Source organism: Colletotrichum higginsianum, chromosome 6 (genome assembly GCF_001672515.1).
Source record: "Colletotrichum higginsianum IMI 349063 chromosome 6, whole genome shotgun sequence".
Classification (NCBI taxonomy): Eukaryota; Fungi; Ascomycota; class Sordariomycetes; order Glomerellales; family Glomerellaceae; genus Colletotrichum; species Colletotrichum higginsianum.
In genome coordinates, this window is record NC_030959.1 from 3,280,503 (window position 1) to 3,295,688 (window position 15,186).

A 15,186-nucleotide genomic window follows, 5' to 3' on the forward strand; every position below is an offset into this window, starting at 1 on the left:
CAAAGCTTACTCCATCCGTATCCCGGTTGATCTCGTCCAAACGCAGATCGCACAGACAGACGGGCAGGCAGGCGGACAGGCAGAGGAGAAGGGGAGGGGAGGGTGGGTATGTGGGATGAGGATCAAGGATTCAAGATTCAAGATTCAAGAAGAAACTCTGGTCCATGCGCGCGCAGTGGATTGTGCGGGCGGGACACTTCCGTGCACTATCCGCTCACTATCCGTCCACTAATCACTAGCGGCCGTCGCTGTCGGTGGACCGCCCCTCCCCCCCTCTTCGGCCGAGAGACCAGGAAGGACCATCAGTAGATACGTACCGCCCCCGGATCGGCGCTAGACCGTTCCTGGGAGGCGGCCATGCGTGACGTCAAAAGCCGGGCGCTTAAACATGCTTGGCAGGAAGAGAAATCGCATCTTCATCGCCCGCGTTTCTTCCTTCGTTCCCGTGGGGCAACATGCACCACCCAGCGACCCGCTACCACTTCACACCACCATCACCACCACCTTTGACCTTATAGACCTTGCGAACCGTTCATTTGTTCACTCATTCATTGGAAGGGTTGCTGTGCCCCATCACCAAGACGAACATTCCATCAGGCGCTCGGGGAAGTGAGTGAGAGAGAGTGTGGAGACATAGACCGACAGAGAGAGAGAGAGAGAGACGGACGATACGGCACAGATACGTCCCATGCCATGAACAGCGCATGCCTGACGAGGTGCCGCCGCCCTCACGCGCTCTCCCCTGCCCTAATTCGTGCGCCAACCGCGTCTCATCGCTTGCATTTTCTCCCTCTCTCGTCGCCGCCGAGCAGCAGCCGGGGTATATCCGCCTCGCCCTCGCGGCCGAAGCAACACGACGGCGACCCGAGGTTCAGAGACCTGGGCAAACAGATATCGGACGAGTATGCCGTGGTTAGAGAACACTATGGTACCATCCAACCCCATCCGATCCTTTCCCCTTCTCATCCTGTGCCCCCCCTCATTGTGCCTCTCTCTCTACCTCTCTCTCTCTCTCTCTCTCTCGACCCGCGTTCCCTTACCATCCCCCCCCCCTTTCATCCTCAAAGGAGTGATCCACACACATACACACACACACACACACTGACACCCACGTAGACACACCAAAGAATCCCATCGTCCTCGCCCACGGGCTGATGGGCTTCGCCGAACTCCGCCTGGGCGGCTACGTCCCGCCGATTCACTACTGGCGCGGCATCTCGGACTCGCTGGGCACGCTCTCGGGCCCGGACAACGTCATCACGACCTCAGTGCCGCCCTCGGCCTCCATCGAGGAGCGCGCCGCCGCGCTGGCCGCCGACATCGCCGCCAAGGCCCGCGGCCGCGCCGTCAACATCGTCGCCCACTCCATGGGCGGCCTCGACGCCCGCTACATGATCTCCGTCCTCCGGCCCGCCGGCGTCTCCGTCGCGAGCCTCGTCACCGTCGCCACACCCCACCGCGGCAGCGCCTTCGCCGACTTCCTCCTCGAAGGCCGCGGGCCCATCAAGCTGGCCAGCCTGTACGGACTCATCGAACGCGCCGGCCTCGGCACCCAGGCCTTTGACCAGCTGACGCAGCGGTACATGGAGGACGAGTTCAACCCGCGCACGCCCGACCGCGACGACGTGCGCTACTTCAGCTACGGCGCCTGCACGAGCCGGCCGCCGCTGCTGAGCCCGTTCCGGCAGAGCCACCGTATCCTTGAGGGTGTCGAGGGCGCCAACGACGGGCTCGTGAGCGTCGCGAGCAGCCGGTGGGGCAAGTACCAGGGCACGCTGCTGGAGGTGAGCCACCTGGACCTGATCAACTGGTCGAACCGGCTGAAGTGGACGCTACGCAAGGTCTGGATGGGGCAGACGAGGCCATTTAACGCCGTCGCGTTCTATCTGGACATTGCCGACATGTTGGCCAAGGAGGGGTTGTGAAAAGGGGGGGCAAAGGGAGGGGGGAGGGGGGCGCCGATGTACTAATACCCGTGCGTCCGTGGGGTGGATATACGAGATGGCATTCAAAAAAAAAGGGGGGTCAGGCACAACGAGATGTGGTGTAAGAATACGAAGGACTGCGCGTGTGTGATCGTGTAGATAAAACAAGACCGCAAGGATAACCTCATGACTGAAAATAACCAAGAGTCAACCGCATCGTCGAATGTAACTGGGTCTCTCTCTCTCTCGCGCCCGCGCCTGCGCCTAGGTTTCCCGGATGAGAAGGGTCACCGCGTCACTTTGCAATGTCAGCGTCCCACGGCAAGGATCTCTCGGACTCACTTTTCATGTTGCCTGAATCCAGGCTCAATGGGCTCGACGCCGCTCGTTCTTTGGAGGGCGCGAGGATAGAATGCGTGGGGGGAAGGGCAGGTATCCAGTGACTGTGGTTTTTTTTTCTATTCTTTCTTTTCGGGTAATCAGGCGCTGCATGCTTGGTACTCTTCCGGAACACGACAACTGCTCCCCTCCCCAGGGGGGGGGGGGGGGGGGGGGGGGGGGGAGTCGCGCATAGCCCGAACTGGACAAAGGGGATAGGGGGATAGAACGGCACCTCAAAGCTCCTCCACCCTTCCCAACCCATTGGAGACGGGATTCTGTGATCCCGCACACCAGGTTCCTAATATTGGCGCAAACGACGCACAGTATCGCGGACAGGAACGTGTAAAGAGCTCCCTGAATTGGACGTGGTATAATTAAGAACATCAAACTACCCTCCCTCCCCTTTCAGCCAAGCCATCTAATCTTGTCGCCTCACGCCCATGTCCGTGTTCCAGCTTTCTTGTCATCCAGCTAGCATTACATCTCTCGCATCACATCCCTCGCATCCATGCTGGTTGACCCATGCGATCACGCCAAAACGCCTCTCAGTCCCGAAACATCCCTCTCTACCTCTCACAGGAGAAGAAAAACAGAAACATTCATCCCACGCACGCCTCCTTCTTTCTAGCTCTTTTCCGGGATCTGGCTCGGCGCGTTCTCGTTCGTCACGCCACTGTACGCTGGTCTCTCCTCCGGCCCCGACGCGTTCGCAGCCATGGCCTCATCGTAGCTCGGCGGTGCCTCGTCGAAGCCCGTGGCCCCCGGCGTGCCGATCTGCGGTGGGTACAGCGGGTCATATTGCGGCGCTTGCGATCCAGGCCCCAGTCCCGGCCCCGCCGCCGCCGCCGCCGCCGCCGCCGCTGCCGGTGGTCGTTGCTGTCCGGGACGGTACTGCGACGTGGGCGTCGCGGAGGAGGACTGTGACGTCCGTGGGGGTAGCCTCGGTGGCACCCCCAGCGTCGCGGCGGTGGGTCTGCTCGCCTGGGCGGCCAGGGCCTCGAGCAATTGCGGCGGCGGGGCGATACCAGAGTAGACCTGGATCTTGGAGAAATGTAACGGCAGGAAGATGGTCTGCGCCGCCGGGTTGTCCTTGGACGAGCTCAGGAAGCCTCGAGGGCTGGGCGGCTTCCCCCAGGATAGGCCGAGCTGGATCTCGAGCTCATAGTGGCGCTGAAGGTTGCAGGCGATGAAAGACGGTGCGACAGTGTTGGGCAGCGGGATGTTCCGCCACAGGTCGTCCGGGATGACGGACTCGAGCGAGAGGTCATCCGAGGCCGGGTCCGCGAGGATGGGCACGGCGAGCCCCGTCTGAGTGGCGACGACCCACTTGCTGACCTCGGTGTTGAAAAGGTCGTGGCACCGCACGTGCGTCTTGCCGACGAGCTCGATCTGGAACGAGGTAAGGAAGACCTGCTCGTGCGAGGGGACGAGTTTCTTGGCGATGAGCCGCAGCGGAAGCGGCTGGTTGCACGTCAGGATGGGGGGGTGCGGCAGGCGGGCCGAGAGCTCGATGGAGGGCGGCACGGCACCCGGATCGGTTGTGGCGGCGTCTTCCTTGCTGGAGCCGAAGAGGGACGACTTCTTCTTCTGCAGGGCCTGCTGCGGACGTGGCTTGAATGAGAAGGGCCGTCGAGCAAAGGCCTCCTGGGTGGTCTTGGGCGGGCGCGGGGGCTCAATGGGCATGAACTTGAAGCCGATTTGATAGCGCCAGTTCTCTTTGAGGAAGCCGGGCCGCTGGATGGTGACCTTGAGGTAGTAGCGCACCTCGGCCTGGCGGGGGAAGCCGGTGAAGGAGGGCGGCAGGGTCTTGGCGACGTGCTGAAGGAACAGCTGCTTGCTCCCGTCCATGACCCTGGCGCCACCGAGGCCGAAGGGCCCGATGCCGGCACCGAAGCCACCCATGCCGCCGATGCCGCCGATCTTGGACATGGCGACGGGGTCGCTGCAGGCGTTGTTGAGGGGCAGCTTGAAGGTGAAAGGGAACTCGTGCTGGCCTGCCTGGATCATGTAGCTCTGGGAGAAGCTGGAGCTGGCAGAGCCGGCGCCGAGGTCGTCCTCGTAGGTGGGGAAGACCTGGGCGACGCGGTAGAGGATCTTGTGGTTCTCGCTGGCGATGCTCCCGGGGCCGCCACCGGGCCGCGGGGAGCGGTCGTCGTAGGTCTGGGGCAGACCCAGAGCCGTCTTGGACTCGCCCTCGAGCTTGACGACGATGCCGCCAATCTGCTCGGGCCGGCTCAGATGCAGCACGACACGGCCGGTCACGGAGTCGAGGTTGGTGTAGAACTCGGGCGCATTGTCGAGGGCTATCCTAATCGACATGGTTGCGACGTCGATTGTTGCCGCTCGGTCCACTTATTGGGATGTCGTGTCGCGCGCGCGCGCGTGTGTACACTTATTGGTGGCAATGGCCGGTGTATGCTTACTTGTGGTGTTGCTACCTCGCCTCTCCTCCGCCCGAGGTGGTTGTCGGTCAGATGCCGGTGAGGTACGGACGCTTCAGACGGCCAAATAAACAGCTTCAACCTCACTTGAACGAGCGTAGCGGTACCGCACCGTGCGAGTCTCTGATTACAATGAAGGGTGGCAGGAAGTGGGGTGGGTGTTTTCCGTTTTGTTTCTGGTGTGTGTGTGTGTGTGTGTGTTGCGCAAGTGGGTAGGTAAGGAGCCAAGATCTAGAGTGAAGTGAGGGGGTGAGTTTTCGATTCAATCCGTCAAAAAAAGTTGGAAATTTTGAAATGAGGGTCGTGTCGCCGGATGAGTAGGGAAAGGGGGCTCGGGGGCCGGAAGGGGAGCCAAGACTGTCGTCACGGGACAAAGTCCGGTCTGTGTGTGTGTGTGTGTGTCTCTCTCTCTCTCTGTCTTCCTCTCTGTCTTCACTCTCTGTGGGTGTCTTCCTCCACTCCCTCCTTGCTTCTCTTGTGTGTAGGCGATGCGATGATGACCTGGTCTTGACCTCTCCAAAAGAAGAGGGCGACGTAGACGCGTGGCTGAGTCCCCTCCCCCCCCTCCAAGCCTCGTCGTTGGAGCTGATTGTTGACTGTGCGGAGCCGAGACTGAGAGGCGCAAGCAAGCTCGGAGAGTTAGAGCTGTGAGGGTAAAGGAAGGGAAGCTTCCTGTGCACCTACTACCAATTGTCCAAGGCAAGGCAAGACAACTCAGACAAACGGCAGCAGCAAGTCGGATATCCCGCAAGGTGAGTGAGAGAGAAGATGGGAAGTAGAATGTACCTAATATCTGCAGTTCCGAGTAGATGCTCCGTACGCTCCTGCGAGTGAGTCCTGTCCAAGGGAAGCTCTGGCAGGCCGGGTTGATGTCATTGGGGGGCTAACCCAATCACCATCAATTCCACTCACTCGGACTCCCCAACGCTAACTAACAGGTACCTTACCTACTACCTACCTACTGACCTACTTACTCTACTGCTTGCCGGCACACCCGACTTCCGTCATGCCGTCGCGCACCCTTAAAATAAACGCCCATGCCAACCATGACGCCAGCCATCGCTTCAAGTGCACCGAGAAAACCCGCCTTGTAAAATCAGGAAAGCCGTGGTATTAATAAATGCCTATGTATACACATGCAACCTCCCCGCAATCAATCAACTAGTTCCCACTACTCATCGTCGTCGAAAATCACCTCCCATCTGCCTTTTGCCCATATCTTGCTAGCGCAATGCTACCACTCTCAAATGAGGAGGGATACCAGAGCCTTTGCGTAGCTCCCAGGAGGCCCTGTCGCATATCCTTAAAACGCCCAGAGATGTTGCACGTGGTATCATTCCGGTATCCCAAGCAAAAGCAAACTCCCTCGAATCAAGGCTCGCCTCCCTTCCCACCGCTCCAGCGAGGGAGGGGGCCACCCGACGAGGCAATATCAGAACGCCTTTCCCCATGCGCTGATGTCGTTATCTTCATCCTCCTTCTTCCTTCAATCCAGCTCAATCACCTCCACGGCGCTTGCTTTTTCCGCCACGGTCGTTCCTGTCCTAACCCGCTTCGCAGGCGGCTGCCCGTCCTCACTGTCCTCGTCTTCATCACTCGCTTCCTCTTCTTTCGCCCTCCACGATCCGTCTGCCTCCACGTGGATTGTCTTGGTGTGAAGTTTCCCCTCCATCTCAAGAATCGAACGAACCTCTGTCATGAACTTGTCCTGCCGCAGGCTGTAAGGACGAGCATCTCCGTCGCATAGAGGGCACTTCCATTTGTCCACCAACGACGGCTCGGGTTTCGCCCCGTGGCCACGGCTACAAAGACGGCACCCATTGCCCGCTCCATGGACCGTGCAGCTGGGCTTATTCGGTCGTGTCTGCAACCAAGTGGCGAGGTCGAAGCATTCCATGTGCACACAGCTAGCGCCCCGTACTGGAATCTGGAATATCGACGCGCTGAACGGGTCCGCGAGATCGATGCTGAGATCGTTGCCCACCACAGCCACCTCGTCGTCTCCGTCCTCGCTCGCCGGCGTCAGGCGCCGGCGGATCGCTTCTCTCGTCGAATCGGCCGAAATGCCGCCGTTTCCTAGCACCATGTTGAGAATGTGTTCGTGGCTCAACGTTTCAATGATTTCCACCGCCATGTAGTACATCGTGTTTAGCTTTGGAGGCCGTGGCGACGGGGAAATGGCCACCGATATCGAGTTCGCGCCCGCGACAACAAACGGCGTGAGCTCGACAGGCTGATGCTGTCCATTGTGCTGCTTGCGACGGATCGTCATGACTTTGTCGTTGACCAAGATGTTGATGTGGTCGGGCCAATACGTCTGTGCCACTGCCCAAGTAGCTTCTGCCACTTCCGTCGGCTCCCCCGGCTTGGCTTGCAGTTCGCAAAGACGGAGGCGGTATCGGAGGGATCCGTTGAAGTACTCCGACACGGGAACCCCGTCTCCTGCCAGGTTTCGACTGCGGCAGAGCTTGTCGATGTCCTCGTTGGGCACGATAAAGACAAGACGGTGCAGCTCTTGCCCGGCCGGCGTTGCGACCGGGCCCAATGCCAGTTTCTTGATGGATTGGTAGTATCTGTTTGATCGTGCCCCGTCGTCTAGCCCCGGTAAGTCACGCGGCATTCGTCTTGGACTCCTTGCTTCGATTTGGTGCAGTCCTACGCCTAACGCCCTTGGTTCCCAAGGTGTGTGCGGAACCCGGTCCAGAGGAATTTGCACATGAGGTGGCGCGAACACCTTGCCTGTCAAACCTCCCGACGCGTCACGACTGATTCTGAACCGCGTCATGATTGGCCTTGGCCCTTGGTGGTTCGCAACTGCCGTACTTACTCCCGGAAGAGATCCTGGAACGTTTGGATCCGTCTGCATATGGCCGGCAGCATTCGGAGACCGCCTTTGAAAGGACACCTGCTGCGCCTGCTGTAGTCGTGGTGAAGACAGTTGCTGCCCCTGAAGTGACACGCGATCCGCCTGCCTCTGCGCGATAGCCTGGGCTTGACGCCCCATATCCGAGTTTACGCTCGGAGCTTGCTGGGACCACGGATGATGAAAATGACCGAGCTGTGGCAACTGTTGATCCTGGGGTATGCCTGGTAAACGACCCGGTGCAACCTGAGGAGCCGTAGGCCGCGTTGGTGACATGACGGTCGGCATCGACACTGAGAGACCTCCCGGGGGCGCTTGTAGAACAGGAGATGCCTGGCCAAGACCTTGTGGTGCTCCGGTATTATACGGCAACTGCACGTTGGCGTAGTGAGGAGAGCCTGTGGGCGTGAGCGGCTGAATCGCCTGTCCGCCCATTTGCGGCATTTGCGGCATGCGCACCAGGCCCTGTTGCATGGCTTGCTGCATGGGCTGCTGCATTCCACCATGGAAGTGATTGGGATCCTGGCTACGCAGCATCAGCTGCGGATTCACAGGGGCCGGATTGTTCTGATAGTTGTGTTGAAACTGGGGTGGGTTCTGGATGGGCGGAGAAGGGTACATATCGAAACCCATGGCAGGGAAACTCTGTACCGGAGTCGGTACCCTCGCCGGCGCGGAAGAAAAGCCAGCGGAATGTCTCCTCACTTGCTCTGTCATGGGTTGGTATCGAGGCATGGCTTGTAGTCTGGCCATGTTCTGTGGTGGCTGCTGCAACTGTGTGACCGGCGTAGAACGAGTCTGCTGCCGCAACTGCTGCTGGTGCTGCTGGTGCATTTGCATTTGCATTTGCTGCTGGTGCTGCTGTTGCTGCTGTTGCTGCTGTTGCTGCTGTTGCTGCTGTTGCTGCTGTTGCTGCTGTTGCTGCTGTTGCTGCTGTTGCTGCTGTTGCTGCTGTTGCTGCTGTTGCTGCTGCTGTTGCTGCTGTTGCTGCTGTTGCTGCTGCTGTTGCTGCTGTTGCTGCTGCTGTTGCTGCCGTTGATATTGTACTTGTCGGTGCTGTTGGACTTGATCGCTCTGGCAGACGAGCTTCTTGTACTTCGATATCAATGCATGCTGGAATGCTCTCTGTTCCTGCTCTGACAATCTGGCTTGGTCGTTATAGGCGTCTTGGCGGAAAAGCGCCGACATCTGCTCCGCGATGGGACCGTCAGGGACGCCGATATGCCTTCTAGTGACTGTGAAGAGGATGCCTTCCAGCACCGGCGATCGAAGCTTGAGCTGATAGCGCAATTCGTCCGCAAGAATGGGATAGCCTCTACCAGAGCGAGGTCTCATGGCCGGAATGTGAATCCGGTTCCACTGCTCGTGGAGGTTGTTGAGGAAGACGGAAACGTCGCTGGCGTGTTTGCGGAAGGCTTCGGTCTCCCACAGACCAGAGGCACGTGTATTGGGGAAGTTTGCGAAGAAATGGACCAGCGTCGGATTCATGTTTTCATTCTTTCTGAGAGTGTTCTGTATGACGCCAAGCGCACTCTCCGCTATTTCGGGAGCAAGACCAAGAAGGCGGTATACGGCTTGCCTGTCAGCAGGCCACACACAAAGAATATGGTGTAGTACGACGTAGAAGTAATCGCCCTTGTCAATAGCGTCTTTGAGAAATCGGATCCTAGGCAAAGAGGTACCGTCGTCCTGAATCTTATTGGGGCCACCGCAAAGGCGGATGAACCTGTCGAAGGTGTCGGCCATGACTTTGAGGTCAAGACTACCGGCAGGGTGGATGTTGGCTTCTGGTATTCCAGCACTCGTATCATCATGATCGAGAAGTTGCGGCGTGCGGCAGGCAGGGGCAGTTGACTGTCGGTCCAGCGAAGGCGGCGTTGCAGCTTGACTAGACTGACTCTGCGAGCCAGCAAGGGTTGCGGAGGCCGGAGTGGTTTGAGGAGCGACAAACCGAGTCTCCGAATACGAGCTTGGGGCCGTTTTCTGAGGCGCATCTGAAGGCATGCAGATTGTATGGTTGTCAATGTTCTCAGGTGGAAGAGGTCCCGGTGCGGAGCGGTCATCATCCGGCAAAGGTGCGGTGTTGCTCAGGCCTGAGACGGTGGGCCCAGAGATATATTGATAGTCATTGGCAGGTTGGCACTGGGCAACTGTCTCACCACTCGGTATCGATGTGGTGTTGTTCAAGGTACTCGCTGAAGAATCGTGAGGCAAGTCCGGGTTCTGGAAGCAAGAGTCTGTGTAGGAGCCTTGGTTAGAGGCGGCTGTAGGTGGACTAGGCTGGTCAGTCGGGGCTGGAGACGGAAGAGCGGCTGTGCAGTCACTGCGAGAGGACGTTAGACACTGACGTGAAGGGAATAACAGAAGATAAAATGGGCAAGGGGCAACTTACAGTGTGTGTTGGGCAAGCTCAGGCACCGCCACAGGCTTGTCTTGCGGGCCGTCAAGCACTCTTGAAATAGCTGCAGTGACGTTTGCGGACGCCGGTCGGTTCACATCTGAGGTCTTGTCGGTCGAGGTACGGTTCGAGGGTTGAGAAGGTGGTCGCCTCGAGGGGGCGTGAGGGCCCTGACGACTGCTTGGTATCGATTCCATGTTACGCAGGGGAACGGTGGATGCCTGCGACTGCGGCCCAGTCATCCAAGTTGGCTGACGACGGTTGCCCAACATGAAGTTGAGTGTTTCGTTCGAGGCGGCGACCTGGGCACCGGACACGTTCCACCCGGCCCCGTTATACCGAGCCTCGTTCGGCGACATGTTGCGCTTGTGCGATGGTTTACGGTGTTTGCGTCGGCGGCGCGGGGAGGGCGAACCGGAACCTTGAGCGAGACTGGATTCGACCATGTTTGTTAACGAGGCTGTGGCATGCGCTGATGGGATTGAAGCCGATGACGCACCATGAGGACGAGGTCCCGACAAGCTGAAAAGGGCGAGGCCGCCCAGTAGGTAGATATTGAAACCGACACAATCAAAGCGGGAAGTCGGTAGGTATGCGGGAGGAAGGAGGGTAAGACGGAAGGAGAGGTTGTCGAGTGGGGATGGCCAAACGGTGATGTAACAGAGAAAGAAGCGATCGAGAATATCGGTTCGCCTTCCTACCTCTTTTGGCGCAGCGAGTTATTCCGGAGGGGTGTCTTTCGTGCAGAAAGTGAGACTGATCGAGCCGTTGTCTCTGGAAGGCGCTGGTCGGAGGGGTGCGGGAGGCCTAAGCCCAGTAGCCGTGGCGTTGGTCGGGTGTTGTGGCCGACAACCAACGAGCCCAGTGTATCTGTGCTATGTTTTTTTTGCGGACCTACTTTGCGGGATGAGAAGGGGAGGACGGGGATGGAAGGAACGTTGCTGCTGTTGCTGTTGTAGCCGTCGAACGACAAGTCAAACGACAAGTCGAATCAACGTGACGATCCGTTACTGGTCTGGAAAATCTTCGGCGATCTGTTTGCACCTGGATGCAAAGTAGAAACAGTCAAAGTGGAGGAGGGTTGGAGGAAGAGGAGCACGCTGGAATGAAGCAGTCGTTTGCTTGGGACGGGGGGAGGGGTCCCTTGGCAGCTGCTGAGTACTATCTAGTCTGTTTACAGTTTAGCCTTTCCAGCGGTATCCTGACGCCATGCTTTTCTCGACATTAGCTCAACCTTTTTGACTGGGATGGCCATTGCTTGGTTGGAAACGCGCTCAGGCGATCGATGCGAGACGGATGCGCATCCGTCTGTGATGGCCTCCTCTGGATCCTCTTCTGGATTTCGCGACTCACTTCACAGCATTTACACTCGTTGAAAAGTTTGAACAAAATCTAATCGGAGGGGAGTTTGTTAAAACAAAGGCCTGATTTTTTTATTATCTTATCATTAAAACCCCCTTCTCTATTTCTTCCACAAATGCCGCAGGGTAAACCAAGCCCAATACTTGAGGTCGACTGCATGCGGCTGTTTGATTTCGTTTGCTGGCGGCGTCCGGTTGACAAACACGGTCTCTGGAACACACGTCAGTGAGTAAATGGGTCGACACCCCGTTTGATTAAGTCCAAAAGGCACATGCAAAGGAGCAAACATTTCTATCATGGTTACATGACGCCCCTGACTATAAAGACAAAACTCCAATTGCATTCATCTATACAACCTCACTCAGCTTGCGTCTATTGGGGCCTCTCGATGGTTCTAGAAGCGCCATTCATTCAAGCTCTCTGCGACCATGGGCCTTGACCCGCTTTTACTTTTCGAACGACACTGCCATAGACAACTGGAGACAATGGTTTTCCTCCTTTTCCTGTATCACATACCGCTGTGGCAGTCTTCGTTGTGTAACCACTGTAATCCCCCATCGACGGGCCAAGACCACCCTTGCTTCAAAAGCGTGTTGAAAACTTGACTCACCGCCTGACAATGTGGTACAATGTTGGTCGGGATCCCGGATCAAACAAGAGAACGGCATTTATCTTGTCTCCTTGACCACTTGCTCTGAAGGGCATTCATCCTACATCCTCAGGGGCGATGATCACGGAAACTTACGCATTGCCAGAAAACCTCGCAACTCGACATGCGGTATTGTTGACTTTTCATGTTCGTGTTACTCAGAGACCATTGTTGAGACTCTTCAGTCCATTCACCTGATGCAAGTGTCAATTGAAGATCAAAACACCAGAGGCAATCGAGAACGACCAAGTCTCTGCGGAGATGCCATCTGGGTGCCGTTGTGGAAACACCTCCGGTGGGCCCTTTCGCTAGCCTCTCTTGTCGAATTGCCCATTCTTTTACGGAAGGTAGGTGGTTTTGGGGATTTCGATTTAGCGGTACCCTGTAGTGTATCCATAATGTGCGCACGCAGGTGAGCTGCAAGTAGAAGACTTATCCGAAGAATGAAAATGAGGTTAACGGGTGAGTTTGGCATGCCTCCATGCCAGCCCTGGCCTGTCAATCTCGCCAGTTGGCCGTGATTCGATCAGCACGCGCCCATTCGCGAGGGGGGAGGAGCAAAGCAGATTAGATGCATACGCGAGTCCAGCATCAACCTTGCCACCCTGTTTCGATAAGTGACCAACATGCATGGGGCTGGATTGATTGCCAATTGGTACCTAGGCTAGGGAGTGTGAGGGGCCGAAACACCCAATTGGTGGGCCGGGAAGCAAGCAACTAGCAACTTGCGCGAGACGTGGTGCATCCAACCTGACTTTTCACAAGCCCTCTGTTATTGTCGCCCACCAGACGAACGGGAATGTCTTGGTCGCTCCAGCGCTGGTGGAACGCGTGTTGTTCGCGATTGGGGTTTTGCCAATGGCCGCCACACGGGCGACGGCCACCGAACAAGGTCCCGTCCACTAAGTAGGACCGTCGGTCCGTTCGGTTGTTAGGTACGCAATGGACGATGAGCCTGGAACAAGACGTGTGTCGTGACGACGGAGTTGACCCTATTCATACTCACGGGCGAAAGTGAGCGAAGGGGACGGAAAGACGGAGCATCTGAGAGACGAAGTGGGAAAAGGAGAAGGAAATTGAGGCGACTGAATAAAAAGAAAAGCAAGAGGGAAAAGAAAAGAAAGCCAGTCATGAACTCCGGCCTCTGCCCGTCCCTATCTCTTACCGTTGGTGGTGGTGGTGGGGGGGTTCTTTCTTGTCTTGTTTTCGAGTTTCTGATGCTGCATCTCGGGACACTGATGCTATCGGACGGTTTCCCACTTTCCCATGCCAACATACTTGGGCCCTACCGGCGTCATGTCTTGTCGGGAGACCTGCCCAAACCGGGCGTTTCTTCACTCGCAGTCGAGGAGCCCGTTGATGTGTACAAGGCAGCTGCTCAAGCAGTACGCCCCCCCCCCCCCCCCAATGCTTACCTTTTAGTACCTACCGGCCAAGGTACCTTAGGTACCTAAAGGTAGGTAGGTAGTAGAACTGCTCTACTTTAGCTTGCCGTCCATCACCGACGCTACCAACCTGTCTACTTACCCGAATGTCCCAAGTTGATGGATGTTCCGCTTTTTCTAGATTAGATTCTCTGGCAAGTCTGGCTCGAGACCTTTCCTTCCGTCACCTTTGCGTGTAACTAGGCGTTTCTTGATCCTCACAGCCTCACCCTCATCTTTCTCCCTTTTCCCCCTCGTTCCCTACTATGCCTCTATAATTAATTGGTCAAGGACTTTCACTTACACCCGTACACTCCCTATCCCCTAGACGCGAAAGGATTGAAAACAACTACTGTATGCCAACTAACACTGCTTGCTTGACGGCATCGTTATACCCTATCCATCGCCGCCATCTCCCGTCATCATCTCTATCCACTCCCCTTGGCCACGTGGAAGGCTATCATTCCCCAACCAGAAATCCCACCCGGGCAGCGCCGTCGATACCTCAGAGTGCACACTAAGCATTGGTCCGATCGCTCCAGGAACGGGTTCACGGACGCTGCCGTCCCTTGCGTTACGCATCGCCGGCTTCACCTTCGTCACACGGCCCTCCTCCCAAGCCCCCTTCCTTCATTGGGCCTTCTTCCATTCCTTCCAGTTCCTCCACCGTGCGGGCAGTCGCCTCGCAACACCTCACGGGCGGCAGCTCTAAGTCCAAGCTCAGGCTCAGGCTCAGGCTCAAGCTCAGGCGCAAGCTCAAGGCCCCCATCCAACATTCATCCATCCATCCCCGGGTTTCCTAGGACACCAACACGATCGCATACCTAGGTAGGTGCATATACCTGCAAAGGTATGCAACGGCGGGCCGGCTGTTCAACCATCATCTGCTCTTTCTTCCATCCCAACTCAAGCGTCAAGAGTGCTTAGAGCTTGCAAATCCCCTCCCCTACCCTACCCTACCTTTTCCTTCCTCCGACGATTTTTTGTGTGTGTGTGCACGTGTGTGTGGCTCCGTGCGTTCCTTCCTCTTCGCGCCTATCCCTGCGTTACCTGAGGAAGGGGAAAAGAACACCAAGACATCTCTCGTATTGCAGATATCAACACCCATCAACGCACATCCACATACAGACATACTCTCGCTGTCCACCTCTCCCTCTTTCCATATCTCCATCTCGGCCGACTCTTCCGAGTTCAATTGCAACTTAAATTCTCTTCTTCAGTACGAGCCTCGGCGCAGTCCCTTAGCACTACCACACCAAACATTGGCGCAAACGCATGCCATCAACTTTGACCGACGATTGTCTGGGATCACAGCCATCAACTGCCAGCCTGCCCGGTCAACGAACCAACCCTGAGGCCTGCTACATCCCAGCGTCGTCTATGCGCCTCACCTTGCTGCCCTCTCTGCATTCGCAATGATCCAATAGCGGCCCTTCACGCCAAGTCCAGTGTTCCCCAATCACGTCCCACAGCACGGCCCTGAACAACTCCAACCTCCAGCTGCCACCGCACCACCCGCCACCAACGACCAGCAACGACCCTTTTTCGACCACTCGCCACATTGGCCGGCAGTCAACTCGACAGCTCAACAACACACCGAGCGCACAGCAAAGCGTAGAGACATAGACAAGGAAAGAAAGAACGTCAGCCGCGACTCCCCCCCCCTTTCCTTTCCTGCTTTTTTTTTCTCTCTCTCCAATACATCGAACAGAATAAGACACAAGGAGGGAAATTCCTTTGGAG

At 57.1% G+C, this 15,186-nt stretch overlaps 3 protein-coding genes across 3 annotated transcripts; 1 reads left to right on the forward strand and 2 right to left on the reverse strand.

Moving 5' to 3' along the window:
• Positions 1–388: 388 nt before the first annotated feature.
• On the forward strand, positions 389–1,925 carry CH63R_09363 (triacylglycerol lipase; the record flags this gene model as incomplete). The annotated part of the gene is made up of 3 exons (XM_018304337.1): positions 389–609; positions 680–912; positions 1,117–1,925. 3 exons carry the CDS (start codon positions 389–391, stop codon positions 1,923–1,925), a joined length of 1,263 nt encoding a protein of 420 aa, XP_018156360.1.
• A 1,005-nt stretch (positions 1,926–2,930) lies between these two features.
• Positions 2,931–4,625, reverse strand: CH63R_09364 (Arrestin; the record flags this gene model as incomplete). The annotated part of the gene is made up of 1 exon (XM_018304338.1): positions 2,931–4,625. The coding sequence occupies one exon, from the start codon at positions 4,623–4,625 to the stop codon at positions 2,931–2,933; it is 1,695 nt and encodes a 564-aa protein (XP_018156361.1).
• Positions 4,626–6,233: 1,608 nt separating this feature from the next.
• Positions 6,234–10,454, reverse strand: CH63R_09365 (MIZ zinc finger protein; the record flags this gene model as incomplete). The annotated part of the gene is made up of 2 exons (XM_018304339.1): positions 6,234–9,933; positions 10,003–10,454. 2 exons carry the CDS (start codon positions 10,452–10,454, stop codon positions 6,234–6,236), a joined length of 4,152 nt encoding a protein of 1,383 aa, XP_018156362.1.
• Between the last annotated feature and the right edge of the window lie 4,732 nt (positions 10,455–15,186).